The sequence below is a fragment of the Haliaeetus leucocephalus genome, unplaced genomic scaffold (genome assembly GCF_000737465.1).
Source record: "Haliaeetus leucocephalus isolate CR32 unplaced genomic scaffold, Haliaeetus_leucocephalus-4.0 Scaffold657, whole genome shotgun sequence".
NCBI classification, from domain to species: Eukaryota; Metazoa; Chordata; class Aves; order Accipitriformes; family Accipitridae; genus Haliaeetus; species Haliaeetus leucocephalus.
The window spans coordinates 1315312-1330583 of NW_010973093.1; the positions used below are offsets into that span (position 1 = coordinate 1315312).

Consider the following 15272-nt stretch of genomic DNA (forward strand, 5'->3'; position numbering starts at 1 on the left):
CCAAGCCCACCTTACACAGGGACAGTTTAACATGAGTCCTCCAAAACTTTTCAAATCAGCAATTGTCCTTTCTTTCTAAATAGGATTAAATTCTGAGATTGACTTGATATCTGCAGAGGCCTGGAAGCTCATGTCAAATTATCTGTAGTATGCCTGTTAAGGGTCTTAGGCAGAGGCCTCCTGTACTTGAAATCAGCGCCAAGCATTTGGTATTTGCAGCTGACTGTCCAAAGCAATCCAGCAAGCTCGCACAGGGATTCTGCTCAGAAAACCCCTCTTCCAAGTCTGCTGGTTTTGCCAGAGAGAACATTGAGGAGAATCCTACCTTAATGTTGTCCGCAAACTCCTCCAGTGCCTTTGCACCAGTGGTCTCCATGGAAGTGATCAGCCCTGGCAGTTTGTTCTTAGTGCCTGCTGCAGTTCCCTGGAATAGTTCCATAACAGATCAGAGAAGGAAAACTAAGATTATCTGAACTTTCGTTCAGTACCTACCCTCCCTGATCCCCCACCCCAGCATCTCATTCTCAGTTCCCCATGTGCGAGGAGAATATTTACAGCACCATCAACATGTGAAACCCCACATTCTTCTGCCAACCAGAAAGGGAAGGTGTTGTGACCCTAACGGTGACCAGGACTTGCTACCTCTCATGTTTCCTCTTACACAGTACCTGATACAGGAGGTTGGTGCATCACAGTCACCAGCTGGAAGCAGATGGAAAGGAGCCTTGCTAAACCTGGATGCCATATTTGATACCTGGAGAACCTTGGTGGCATGGTCCAAGCAGGCTCTCCTCAGAGTAGCCCATCTTCCAGACATCAATGAGCACAGTCTAAACTAACCTCAACGGTATCGGAGGTGAAACACCTCAGAAGCCATGTATACAGCAGAATGATGTAGATGGTCCATCACTGGGTCATGACTTGAACTGAAAAGAACTGCTGCCGAGAGATGCTGAGTTGCTGTTTGACCATCACAGAAAGGAACAAGCTAGATATGTGTCACTTCCTATCCATGCTGGAGGACAGAAGCAGCACGGCTTTCTTCAAAGCCACTGTGATAATCCCTTTCAAAAAGTTCTCCAGACAATGCAAGCCACAGGACCCTCTCCAATCCCATCATGCTTACCTGCAAGACCTGGTCAAATTCTGGCTTCATCTGCTTGAGATGCTTAAGGATGGGGAAGATCGTGAGCACAGCCGAGTAGTCGTGTCGGATGATGGCTTTCCGGGCAGCTGAGACAATGTTATCCCCCTCCATGATCAAGTTATCCAAGGACTCCTGCAACAAAGCCAGAGAGTCAGAAGGAAGCAGCATGACTTTTGCCCAGGCAGCACAAGGGGCTCAATGCAGGATACCTGTTAAGGATGCCAATTTAGCTGATGGGTCATTTGCGGTACCCATTGAGTGACTCTGGGCACACATTCTCCAGGGTCTGTGCAGGCCCTGGTTGCCTGAACAGGTCCTGGAGGACAATCCTAGTAGTGGTGGTGCTCTTGGGCACCCACAGCAGGTGGTGGAATACACATCCTCCCAACAAAGAGGAAGGGAAAAAGACTTTGTGTGTATCCTTTACAAGAGAAGCCAAGTAGAGAGGCTCAACTGACCTGGATGAGAGAATCAAAGGTCTTCTTCTGGTGGTGCTCCGGGACGATTTCTGTCAGGAGCTGGTATTCGCTCTGGGCCAGTTTGACAAAGGCACTAACGCAGTGAATGTACGCATCAATCTCGATGTCAAAGACGTCATCCCTCCCTGTAAGGGCAAGATGGCTTTAAGAAAGAACAAAATTTGTACTAAGCTTCCAGCAGCTCTGCTCACTCCAAGGCCTTGGTTTACACAAGGAGCACAAGGTTCTTCTGGAAAAGGTGGTTCTGGCTTTGCACCCATCCTTCCGTGAGAACAAGAGTCAGGTTCTCACCAAACCTGCCCCCTGGGTTTGTGCATGTGAAGCTACGCATACCCTGCAGGAGGCATGCAAAGTCATCTGCAGTTCAGGAAACAGGCTCATCAGGACACCAGCTCTTTCCGGCCTCATGACAGAAGGCAAGTTTGGAGCTCTTCTGGGATAAAGACTAAATTTAATCAAGGGCTTGAACAGAGAGTACTAAACTCAGGAAGGTCTGAAGTGAATTATTCAACATCTCTGCTTATATTTTTAGAATTCTTTATCACCATCCATCATGCAGATGAAGAATTGCCATTTTGCATCAACATTTCTGGGAAATCAAGGCTGTCCTGGAAGGCAGCTTCTTCCCATAGGCAGAAACAGAAGATAAAAAAAACAGGCAGATGAACATTTAAATCCTATGAAGCAGGAATATCAGCACAGCTAGGTGAGCTATCTGTCACACAATGCTGCATACAAATGCAAATATTTGAGTTCTAGCATATGAATACCTCTGACAAAGATCCACCAAAGAACCTATGTGGTAAGCATGAGAAGCGCCAGTATGATACAAGGGCCTGCACCAACTCATGCCAACCACTAGCTGGATGCGTCAGCAGGACAGACACAAATGGACTCACACCATCCTGCATTACTCGGACCCCTGTAGTAACCACTACAAGACAGTAAGATTACACAGAGAGGCCTTCTCTAAGCTATGGACTGCTGCTGCTGCTTCTCTCCTCCCAGCAACATCTGCAACTTTTGATAGAGAAGAACCAATTCTTCCCTACACTGACAGGTCCCTCAGGTTGATCTTTTAAAAGCTATGGTCAGCAGGGGACACACAAACATGATGTGGTTTTAGAGACTGCCTATGGTGGAGAGCAGCCCACTTTATCACATGCCACATGTGATCCCTTTCCTGTTTGGTTCACTTCAGCACCAAACAAGCCAGCAGCTACCTATAGGAAAGTGCCCCTCAGCACAGTGGCCACCATTCTTTGGTTGGACAAAGTTGGGGTTCCCTGTTTGAGGGCTTGGGGTGTGTGTGATTAGTAGGAGTGAATTCTACTGAGAAGAGCCAGAGCTTCTTAGCCAGAGAAGGCCCATGCTCCAGGACTGCCCACGTAGATGAACAGCCACTGGCTACAAAACTACTGTGAAACATGCTGAAAAGAAGGGATGTTAGCCAGCTTGTTATGAAGTGACAACATGGTACTTACCAGCAGCCGGCCCATGCTTGTCGCTCAGGGTATCGGAAAGGTGTTTAACTCGTAAATCATGCTCATGACCTAGTGAGATGTCAGCCGGCACAAACAGAAGGCGCAATTTATCCAGGGTGGTTACAGCATGGATGCTCACACTGGCTGGAAGCCGCTTCAAGCTTGGCTTATTTGATCTGATGGACACTTTTTTCCCTACACAGTCCCAGGAATGCTACCTGACCAAATCCCTTTGTTGGGCTATGTAGCAGTAGCAACCCTTTGAAACCTGATGAGAAGTGTGAGTTAAGTCATTCGTTGGGCCACAGGAGACCCTTGAATCTCCTGTCTTAAGTTCTGAATGGGATAGCAGGCACCAGATGTCCAATTTGTACCCACAACCATTACAAATCCAAACTCAAAGCCCATCTCCTGCTCAGCACGAGAATTTTTTTCCCCCCAGTGAGTGATAGTAGTCACCATCTGGGATTTAGTAGACTGCAATGTAGGTGCTGAAGATACCTACTTTGTATGCATACATAGCAGGAGGCAGAAAGGTCACACAGATGCTTTGAAGCAAGTGACCTCTTCTCCCCTATCTGGTACAACTTCTATGAGCAGAGGAGATCAGAACATGGAAGATGACCATTTAGGTAGGCCTCCACAGAGAAGATGTACAGGCACAATGCACTGAGCTAGCTATAGTCTGACACTTCAGCATCAGGTTTGGAAAGGTCACTAGGAAACTGAATGTCTCAAAGTCCAGGCAAAAAGAAAAGAGAATAGAAGCACCACAAGCAGATGTCATCAGAGTAGAGCTTCCATTAGCCAGGTGGCTATGGTGGGTCAACTGCTTTAAGGTAGCTTTCCTCTCCACCTGTACTCATGTTTACATAGACTTTGAAATTCAGTCACTAAATTCAGAAAAATAATTTGGCCCTCCAGCATATCCTTGGTTCCCCAAGGATAGCTGTACCTATCCAATGCTGTCCACCAACCGCTAGGCTAATGGAAGTCCCACCTGGAAAAGCAAGGCTGATACACAGAGAAAGTCAAGGGTGAAGTAGCTAGAGCTGTGATTACCTTCCATAGGAATGAGGTTAGAGGCCCCCTTTTTCCCATCTAGACCATGCTGAGAGTACTGTTTCAGAAGGTTCTGAGCCTTACGGATCGTGCCTGTCACCAGAGCCAGAGAGAAGAAACAAGAAGACCTAGAAAATGAGTGAAAGAAAACAAACCCAGAACACCAGCCCTCCACCAGCAAGTCACCTGGGCCCAGCAAGAGGATGCTAGGCACCAATGAGCATGCTCAGTACAGAAACGTGAACCCCAAACTCATGTCCAAGTGTGCAGGTACAATGGCATTTCCAGACTGCTTCCCTGCTTTGAGGGTAGAGGCATGAATTGCAACCAGGGTTACAGAATCAGGAAGTGCTCAAATCAGTTTGGTGAGGTGGCACAGCTGGGTGAGAAAACACGATCAGAGAAGGGAAGCAACACAGCACCCTTCCCTGCAATGAGTTTATCTAAGCCGGTACTCTGCATCCAAGCGTACAAGGTTTGTTGCATTTCCTCAGCTGTGGAAACAGGGCTTTGCAGTACGGACAACTCCAGTCCAGCAACACATCGCCTGCTCCCCAGAGCCACAATCACAGCCGCTTGGTTAGCGCTGCAGAAAGAGGTGCCTTTCCAAGGGGTATTTTCTGAGCATGCTCAATATAGACCCATCAGGAGCCCCACAGCCAAGACAAGGAATGATCTCTGGCATTACAGGAAGCGATAAAAGGGTGACAACCCCTGGGCTCGAGAGAGCAATTGCAGCAGCAATTCCCATCACAGGAATCGCAGAATAATGGATGCTGCCCACCCATGTCTAACTCGCATTAAGTCACCCTAATCCCCAAGACACTTCTCTTCTAAGGAACTGCAAATCAATTAAAACCATGGAAAAAAATAAATAACACCGGGTTAAAAGATTTATACTTAACACACACAAAAAACAGACAGAACTGAACAAAAGCCAATGCTGGATATACAGCTAGAAAGCACAAAACAAAGCATTAATGTGACAACTGAAGACTAAGCACTGTTTCCACATTAAAAGGTTAGTAGTCATGCAACAAGCTACAATTATCACAAGCACATGGACACCCTCTCACAGCAGAGCTTTGCTGTTGCCCGCACAACAGGGAACAGAAAGTTTTGGGAAGGTAGAAGGAGTTTCTATAGGAGACACAGATGAAACAGAACTGGGCTGAGTAAATGAAGAAGGATCCAAGAAATAAAAATGCTGCTGCCAAAATTAAGAATTGTTCTTCCGTTTTAAAGCAATAAATACTTCAAACATGTACAAGGGCCCTACTTCCACGAGTAACTGTGAGCCACGGTACAGCCTGGAAATGAGTGTTGGCTGCCCAAATGCTGAGGACCGCTATCCTGAGGGGAAGCCCAAGTACGCAGTGCTGCAGAACAGCATCCTGGGGTGCAGGACAGCTTCATCCCATAAAGGGATATACGGCAGGGGGAAGGAAACTTCAAGTCCCCCAGACACTGCATCTCTAATGGGGGAGAACAGGAGAGAGAAGTTCCTACTGAATTACAAAGCTGCCTTAACCTGGTGCACTTACCAAATAACAGAATAGTTCCTAAAGCGTAACATTTCACTGGCAACATTTTTCTTCTACCAGTTCAGTGTTCTCAACCACTTAAAGAAAAAAATCACATCCATAAAACACATGCTTCTAGCAGGAAACTTCTCCCCTCTAGATGCACATCAGGGAGGTGGGAAGACTCACACCCTTGTTGTGCTGATGCATTTGCTCCTAGCTTCTGCCATATTATCAAATGAGAGCGCTATGCCTCTTCTTCCAAGCTTCCCGATGCTCTTCACACTCAACACTTCTGCTTTATTCTTAGCTACTTTCAGAAACCTTAAGAGCTTGGACAACAGCAAGCTCCTCTGAGCAAGCAAGGCTGTAGCAAGCTCTGGAGATATGCACTAGGCTCTTTCTTACTGCTGTTACCATGGCCTAGCTGATCCAGAGCAGCTCAACCCAGGTACTGTTCTTCCACAACTTCTTTCATCTTTCCCACTTTCAAGCATCCGGGGGTGGGGGGTGGGGGTAGAGGGGGAAGTGGGGAAAATTGTGAAAACCAAGCAGACAGTACAACTGCTGCTGCTGTCAATAGGATCTCACTTCACAGCTATGCAGTGCACGTCTCCACAGTCCACCCCTGACAGTTTCTTCTCAGATGAGAACTGAAAGCCTCTGCTGCATTTTATTTGCATAAGCACAATTACCTGTGTTTACGCTGACACACACCAAGTGTTCAGTGTTCATGAGCATCACTTCAGTGCTGCTGTATCCCTCTTACTTAGCATTGTAATTAGGCTTTAATGGATTCTCATGGAAGCCAAATGCTTTTGTTCCATGATTGTTTTCCCCTATTAGGCAGCTCGAAAACCAAATGGGACTGTGTTTCAGCTACTAATGAAAACATCACATTCAGGCTAGGCAGTGATCAATATGGGAAGTGAGAAGCAGGAACAGGCTCTTTATTCTGCCACACAGACTCCACCACCTGCCTTCAAGTAGCACTTTACTGCTAGGTAAACTGGAACATTAAGTAAACTGGAAAAGGGCTCCCCTATAGCTTAAAAAGAGCCCCCAAACACCCCAAAAGTCAAAAAACACCTCAAACTTTTGCTCCTGCAGCCCAACTGTTAAATAAAGTAGTTTTTGGGCATACATGAGGCACAGTTTTCCAATTGCACATTGTTCTTCTGTTTCTCTCTTCCATTAGACAGTTTTCTAACCAAGCAGAAGGGCAACGCATCCTCTTCTCTTAAGCACTAGTTGCAAGAGGCCACATAAAACTGACTAAAGCTCTCTGGCTTTTGCTCGTAGGCGGCCAGCCTGGGTGCTCCTACTGGCATCTTCTGGCCTTATCCTTCCCTGGCAATGAAGAGCTTCTGAGCTACCTGCTGCTCTCAAGCCAACAAAAGAGCACTGAGTCTACAAGCATCACAAAGAAACAATATTTTATGAGCAAATGTTTGCAGCAGGATGATTTGGGAATCTGAATACACTTGCCCTCTGAAACAGACTGCTGACATTTCAAACAGCCAACTGCTAAAAAAAAAAAGCCCACAGATTGCTTCATCAGTTCAACTTGACTTGGCAAGTTTCATTTAAGACGAGACAACTCTGCTTTACAAGCATCTCCAGCAGTCAGATTTTCAACTGCATACTGTAACAACAGGACTGTAACAGTAGAGGGTACACTCACAAATAAGACAATACAGAGAGATTAAGACCCTCTGAAACAACACATGGATATGGAGCATGTTCTCCAGAATCCAACATAGTACCTGGGGGAAAGGGGGATCTCTGCCTTGTTACCCTATCCCTAATACCTCACTTTGCCTTTAGCTGTAGCCTCTCTTGCGCTTTGCTTTGTGGGTAAACATGTTATAGCACATCAGATTTAGTTTGTTATTTATCCCTTGCAACAGGTTAAAGTGTGCATTGGGGTGTGCACTGGGATATTCTTCCTTAAGGACTAAGGAAATCAACTCACTTGTTAGAACTGTGAGAAAAACCCTTTGTCTGAAATCCAAATTGGCAGAACTTGACTTTACTTACTGAAGCAATAGCACAGAAAAAATTCTTCTATAATTGAACAAAGGCTAAAGCCAGGGGAATCAAAACACCACCAGATGAATATTGCTATGAACAGGGTCACTATGCCAGAGTGAAGAGGGTGTAAGACCTCCATCTCAAGAGCTGTCCTTGAAAGCTGATGGAACTGTAGAAAAAACAGTGAATCTCTGCTCAAAGACTATTTTTTTTCTCCATTTTTAATTTCACTTAAGTACAATTTAGCAGCCATAAGAGATGGCTGGTGTATGAGGTTTAGCCACCCCTGTCCTTCAAGAGCTACAGTCTGGTTCTCCGTCCTTGTTCACAAAAGACTGGAGACAAATTAGCCACTATTTTTTCTTGAGATTAACAATACCCCAATAGATCATTTGAAATGTTCTTTCCTTCACACACTGTCAGCTCTGTAAGTGCATTCAGACCATGCTCTGTGCCTTCTACCTGGCCCATCTGACAAACTCCAATTAAACTGGGCAAAAAAACATAAAAATCTCCTGGCAAATCTACAGCCGAGACATTCATCATGACAAGTAATTTTGGATGCCCAAATGCATCCATTTTGGAGGAGCCCTGTTTGTAGGGAACAAATGCTTGTGCTCTCAAACGCGTGGGTTCCTTTCTGTACTCTCTACGTGAGCATCCAAGATCTGAGACGCATTAAAAAAATTGCTAGGATTTTTTTAATCTGCCCATGAAAAAAAAAATCTCCTCCACCTCTGATCATTTACCTAAAGCATAGGCGAGATGTTACCATTTGGCAGGCTGCTCAGAAATGTCTGCTGACCATGCTGACTTCACAACAATCAAAACCCAGGGACCTTTTCAGTATCAGGTGATAACTGAGAACTGTGGACCAAATCTGAAGCATCTGCAACCTGAGTTCCTCATGGCTCAACTACAGATTCCCATCTGGGATCCTTCCAGAAGAGAGCTACTGAACCACACAAAAATAATTTTTACCTATTGTAATCATGCTGTTGGGCAGGAGCCACTGTTCAGGAGCTGAACACAAATGACTGCCATCATGCTTAGGAGCAATTTTAAACACTGTTTTTCTGCCATCTGCAGCATAGCTAGTTCTCTTTAGCAGGAGGATATTGTCCTCTACAGGTCTCCCAACACTGGGGACAAATTCTTAAGCAAATAACTACCTGCCAAACTCCAGAGGAAAGCCAAGTGTGGGGTGACACATCCCCTTATCACATGGTTCTTTGCCGACAGAGGAAAATCCACTGAAATTCGCATTCACCAACTGCAACTCGCACATCAGCTTTCAGGAACAGCTCCAGGGCACACCAGCAATGGCACAGACTGATTTTAAAAGACCAGAGGAGTGATCTCTGGATGTCACAGAGGTCGGCCTCTGCGAGGCCAGGCAGAGGCCAGGCAGCCCTCCCTCTCCAAATATCCCAGGCACACCCTCTGCTTTAGCAAGAAGAGGCCCAGCAAAGCCGCTCCACACACAGAAGTGAAGAGAGCGAGCACCAGGGCCAGCACACACACACATAGACACACATTACCTGGGATGAGGACTGCATTCACATCGGGATTATAAAAATAAACACAACACAATTAAAATGGATCTCTCTTTTCCTCCCTTTCCCCATCCCATCCATTCCCAGTCCCTACCCACATTTCTTATTATTTTCCTGAACCCAGTAAGAGTATTTGGACAAAACAAGAAAAAATACTAGGGTGGGAGAGTATTGGCCAGGTAAACCCACACCTTTCATCTGACTTTCATCACTATTACAAAGGAGACAACAGGGTGCTGTGACACACAGAGGGACAATACCACTGTGCTGCTGTGGGAGGTACGTGCTAGCTTTTGCTGGCCCTCTTTCTGGCTGTGCTCCCACTAGATGGCACATTTCGGAGACGGGAACTCCAGCTCTGCCCTCTGGCACACCAGAGTGACCAGCCTCACCAGCTGCAGAAAATGCAGCAAAACTCCATTATGTAGAGAGGTGGAATAACCCACCAGCCACATTCATAGCTCTTCCACAGACAGGCCGAGGCAAAAGTTTTAACACCCCTTCCAAAATTCAGACAACTTTGGATCTCGTTTCTGTAGGCACCCACCTAGTCCCCATCTCAACTCCTGATGAGTTCTTGGTTTCCTAGCACAATAATAATTTATTAATAACTAATGATTAAAGTTATGTGTTTTATCAGATCCGAGTTTTCTATTTCACTGTGGCACAGTCTATATGTCACATTCCAAGGCTGAGGACAGGTGTTCTCAGATCATACCCTTTTATAGCCCTCTCAGGTGCCTTTTTACTTATCTCCTTTGTTAAGGCAATGGCCTTTTCTCTCCCTCTATACAGGGCCCCTCTCCTCCCTTTATATCACACAGAGAACAGACCCGATGACTTGAGAAAGACAGACAGAGAATTTCTGTAATGTCAATGCTGAATCCAGGCAGAGCAGAAGTGCTCATCTCTGAAATCTCACCCCTGCTCCTGTCCTAAAAGCACATTTTAGACACAGAGGCTACCCCCATAGTGAGAAGGCTTGCAGATATGCATTCGATAACCAGGCAAGAGGATACCCAGTACAGTGATCCGCCCCTTCAGGACTCACCTGGTCTTTTGATTGGCTTTTTGGTGGGGGTGTCCTTCCTTTTGTTCTGAATGGCAGGGGAATATGGCACCCCCGTGGAGGAGCTGTTCTTACGGAAATGGTCTTTCAGCCCCTTGACAGAGCGGTCAAGCTGGACAGAGCGGATTTGGAAGTAAACAGTCATGAAATCTAAGGAGACAAGGTAGAAACAAGATTATAAGCAAACAGGGAACACTATATGGTAAAACAAACCTTTCCTGAAACACTCTGTGCCCCTAAGGGGACTTACTAGCATTGATGTGGGACCCCAAGTAAGTGTTTTTCCCTTCCAGAGCCTCTCCTATTTCCTTCAAAAACTACTACTTCTTCCTTCCCCTGCAGTATTCATTCTAGCTTTCCCACCACACACAACATTAAGTCTGTGCACCACAACCAAGAGCACATCAGTTGTGGAACTGATGGAAGACATTTGCGCAAGACATTGTCAATTCAAGTGCTCAGTTTCTAGCATGAGAGATTTTACACACCTCTCAGGGTTAAGGGCACTCAGAAACTAAATGAGGTGTTCATAATTTGAAAGCAGAATACAAACTGACTAACAAAATATGCTATATATGCTTGAGTAGCCTTTGATTGTGGAAAATTTTTTAAGAAGCTTTTAAAGATGTTCGTCATACTTGGTAAGCACAGTAATCCCCACTCAGAAGTAAATCATTGAGGTGGGGGGTGATTCTAGTAGCTATATGTATGTGAAAGTACAGGTTTCCTGTAACAAGACCACAAAGTCATTCGCTCCCAAAGGAAAAGTTAATACAGGAGTATAAAGCTGTCGGCAGATTTTGATGCTGCAGAACAGAAAAGAAGAGACGTACTGACTGAAGAAAGTCATCTGTGCTGCTTTCTCCCTGCCCTTGGTCACATTTAATACAAAAAGTTCTGTTCATAAATAGTTCCCACATGGGAATAAGTGACCAGTGTCTTGCACATTTATAATACCTGAGCACTAGATAGTTGCAGCTCCATCAGAAGGCATTACAGATGCATGTTAAATAGAGTTCTGCTATAGGACAGGCTATGCATTAAGATAATTTGTGCTTTATTTACACAGTTCTTTCATCATATCCACCAGGACATCATTCTGTTCAACTGACAAACCACCACTTCAGTCTCACTACAAACACTGTAAAAAAAAAAGCAGGATCTTAAGGTGATTGAAAGGAGACTGAACTACCCACCTAAAAGGTGCCACAAAGGCAGTCACTAGTTCTGCTAGTGCTGCTACCTACCAACAGCAGCGTGACTCGCGGTTTGTTAGCCACAGCAGCACCCGAGCAGAGGCTTCATGGCTGAAGGCGTGTGATCTACAAGCCAAGCTGTGCAGTGCTACACACAACCCTCAACACCCTACTTTTGATCTCAACCACACGTGGTAAGTAGTTGAAGAGCGCTCACCTGATACAGAACTACAAGGGAACAACACGCAACACTACCAACCTTGATTCCTGCCATTTTCCACCAGCCAGCCAGAAATGCGGATGATATCATGCAGGACACTCTCCGGGAGGTGCTCCAGAGACATCTCCTCCTGAGTCTCCATTTCATCATCCCCACTGATGAGGTCCAGGATGAGGATAGGTGGGACTGGCTTGGTGTGTCGTGTCATCAAGCTGCGGAACTCTGATTCCAGGGACTCCTTGCCCCTCTCAAAGAGGGATTTCTGGCACAAAACAGCAGAAGAACAGAAGCATCACAGGGCTTCAGGATTCAGTCACTCACAAGTATTTCTGCATAAGAATGTACTTTCTGCAGCGTTTCTAACCACCGTCAAGTACCGCATGCTTCAAACTCCAACAACGCCGGTAACTAAGAGACTTTTAAAGCTAATTAAATTTAAAAAAATGCTTGGGAGTTGCTCAGTCTTCAGGTGGGATTTAAACACACCTCCCATTCTGCTCAAGCAGTTGAAGGACTGACAAGACCTACTCAGGAGGAGTAGGAGTTCAATCAACTTCAGCACATGTGCAAGATATGCTTTCAGAAGTCCTACTGGCACAATGCATAGAAAGAGCAAAATGCCACAAGCAGAAACACTGCTGAACACAGACTTAAACAGAAGCCAAAACAATAGTTTCTTCAGCTGTGCCCAATCACCTCCTTCACCAGGCAGCAAGCCTGTCAGCCTCTCGCAGCAAGAGAGCGAGCAGCAGGGCTGCATCTGTCCCTCTCTCACCCATGCCAGGTTCCAGACCCACAACCTACCACACGGTTCAGCTCTGGGCTGTCTGGATTGTTGTCCTGGAAGTATTCTACTGCCTTCTGGATTTTGTCCATGCAATTCAAGTATTCCTCCAGCCTCCCAGTGGGGCTGAAAATAAAACCAAAAATAAAAAGCAGTGCCCCAAGAAGCAAAGAAGGAAGATATCAAGAAAGCACCAGACCAAACTCGGGATAAAAATAACAAGGAAAATTTCAATTCCCTTTTCTTCAACTAGGAGGAGATCATGGGATTCCCTTTTGCCTCCACTCAGTGCCACAGCAGAATACCCAATCCACACAGCAAGTGCAGAAGTATTGATGATTGAGCAGCACACAACTTGCAGCCTTGCCTTCCTCTCCCAGTCAGGCCCTGATGGGAAGGTAGAGGAAGCTGCACATCCCATCCCAGAGAAGCGCCATCACAACACCCTCCTGGAGACTGAAAGCAGGCTCCAGAACAGTTCCAATTCATCCTGGATGCAGCAACAACATCAACAGGGCAGGAAGAACCTTTGGGAAAAGGGCAGAGGAAAGAAGAGAAGCCACCAATGCTCATGAGATTCATATGGCAGCATGTCTGCAAAACCTGGAAGAGACACCAATGCAGAGTTTGAGCAGACTTTGCCCTCTGGGGATTGCTGAAGCTCAAGTCAGGCAGCTTTATTGTGGACTGATGGTGGGGAACGAGTGTGGGAAGAGTACAAGAACATTACGATGAGCATGTAGAGTCAGCTCCCCTACCTCTACCCCAGAGGTTCAGTAGGATGAAGCTCCCCAGCAAGATCTAGCTGCTCCACTCACCCTTCCTTTATGATCTTCTCTGTGTCCTTAGCCACATGGTAGTAACTGATGACGTGATCCAAGCAGGACAGGGTCTTCTCCACATTCTCCTGCAAGCGCTGCAGGTTCTCTGTCTGTTTATGGACAGGGATGATTGAGTTCTCCAGCTTCATCAGACGACTTTCAAAGGAGGAGAGGATAGAAACCTACACGCCAAGAGAGAAACAGAGAACTGAAGACATCCTTCCACATGGATTCATACAGTAGGGTAGCAGTTAGAACAGGGCAATCAGGGACCTTAAGGTCCCAGCTTCTCTTTTTGAGCTCTACTACTAACTTGCCATGGCTCCTTAGGCTCTATGTCCTAATTTCTGTTAATAATCACAAAACGCATCACCTGCCATACAGAGATAGGCCAATCTTTAATTAAATGTTTGTAAAGCATGAAGATAATGTTCCAAGACAGTACTAAGGAGGAGCAAAATTTTATTTGACAGCAGAAAACAAATCCACAGGAACTGCCTGGAGGTATCCTAGGTAAAAAGGAGCAACAAAAGCATAAACCAGCAGCCACTTTGCTCCATACCACTAAAACGCAAACATGAGATGCATGACATGGAGGCACAGGATCAGTATAATGAGAACCTTCTTTTCCATCATAGACATTTGTTTTTTTAAAGGCACTGTAATATTGCTTCTGAAAGGTGCAAAACCTTAGTAAGCTCATAAAGGGTGCCTTAATGTCATCTCTTCTAGGCCAAAATGTAATTCTTTCAAGATTCACTCCTATGTCATGTTTTCCACACTTCTCTGGGTGCCTCTATGACTTTCTTAAAGTACTGAGCCCAAAACTGGACATAATACACCAGCTGAGGGCTTACGAGCAATTACAGCACAACCATTATTTTCTACCTCTTCAACAGAACACTCCCAAAATAAAACTCCAAACAAGGCCTGACTTTATGAAGCAATAACATGATGCTGTTACACAAACTAGTCTGGGGTCTATTAATACCTCTTCCCGAGAGAGAGGACAGACTGCGAAGAGACAAGGCCAACAGCTCATATGAGCCCTCATCTCCCCAGGAGAGAAGCTTAGGATTGAAACGTTCATCAGTCTTCCCCTTTGCCCAGCCACTGAAGTGTAAAACACAGATGCAGAGCAAGTGGTTCATTACTCTGTATTCCTCAGATGGGCACAATGACAGCCTTGAAAACGGATTCTCCTAAGAAAAAGTAAACCCAGGGCAAACATGAGGGCTGAACTTCAAGGACCTCCTTACCATGTTCTTTGTAAGCTGGTCACTCTTCTCAAGGCTCTCTTTGATAAAAGACAAAGTTTCTTCTTCCTGTCAGTAGGACGAAAAAATAGTTTTCAGTACTGAACACTAAGCATTTAAGTCGCTAAACATTACATGTAGGTTTTTGTAAGTGCTGGTAAACACTGCAGCAAACCGTGTTTGGTCTGAACCTGAGGCCATATCTTAATATGCCACCTCTTAACAGAAATCAGGGCAATTGACCCAAGGTGAGAGACACATAACCTAATGAGTGAGGTTTTTATGGATTACTCATTTCCCTTTGATACCGTGAGCCCACAAGCCTTAGCACAACAAAAGTTAATATAAAATTAACACCTTTAACACAGAGGTACACTGACCCAGACCACACGATTCCCTGCCACAGCACTACACAGGTGTTGCACAGGCACCATCCAAATCCCACGCGCGGCCATGAACTCAAGTGGCCAACACAAAGCAACCACCAAGGGCTGTTTTCAAGTCACCAAAGCTCAGAGGTCAGGGGGAAATAGCAGCCTGCAAGGGCTAGCCTCACAGGCTGGACCCGAGGACCTCAAGGGAGAGCACCCAGAAGCTACCAGGCCCTAAGAGGGAGGACCCAGGCCCAAACTGGGGGGGGG

The 15272-nt window shown here is 45.8% G+C and overlaps 1 protein-coding gene across 11 annotated transcripts in view; it reads right to left on the bottom strand.

Annotated features, from left to right (window-relative positions):
* The window catches only part of EXOC7 (exocyst complex component 7), a 29224-nt gene that overhangs the window by 13528 nt on the left and 424 nt on the right, over positions 1-15272 (bottom strand). For 6 of the 11 annotated variants that reach the window (XR_775143.1, XR_775141.1, XR_775142.1 and 3 more), the window contains exons 2-12: positions 14635-14700; positions 13373-13557; positions 12575-12680; positions 11810-12032; positions 10337-10504; positions 9271-9282; positions 4173-4265; positions 3111-3179; positions 1606-1751; positions 1127-1279; positions 326-424 (exon numbers count right to left, since the gene is read on the bottom strand). Coding sequence is in view for 8 of the 11 variants with exons in the window: in XM_010579358.1 (XP_010577660.1) it covers positions 326-424; positions 1127-1279; positions 1606-1751; positions 3111-3179; positions 4173-4265; positions 9271-9282; positions 10337-10504; positions 11810-12032; positions 12575-12680; positions 13373-13557; positions 14635-14700 (1320 nt within the window). In the remaining 3 variants the exon portion in view is untranslated. The remainder of the gene's footprint in view (positions 1-325; positions 425-1126; positions 1280-1605; positions 1752-3110; positions 3180-4172; positions 4266-9270; positions 9283-10336; positions 10505-11809; positions 12033-12574; positions 12681-13372; positions 13558-14634; positions 14701-15272) is intronic. The other 5 variants (XM_010579360.1, XM_010579364.1, XM_010579357.1 and 2 more) reach the window with 4 other exon arrangements.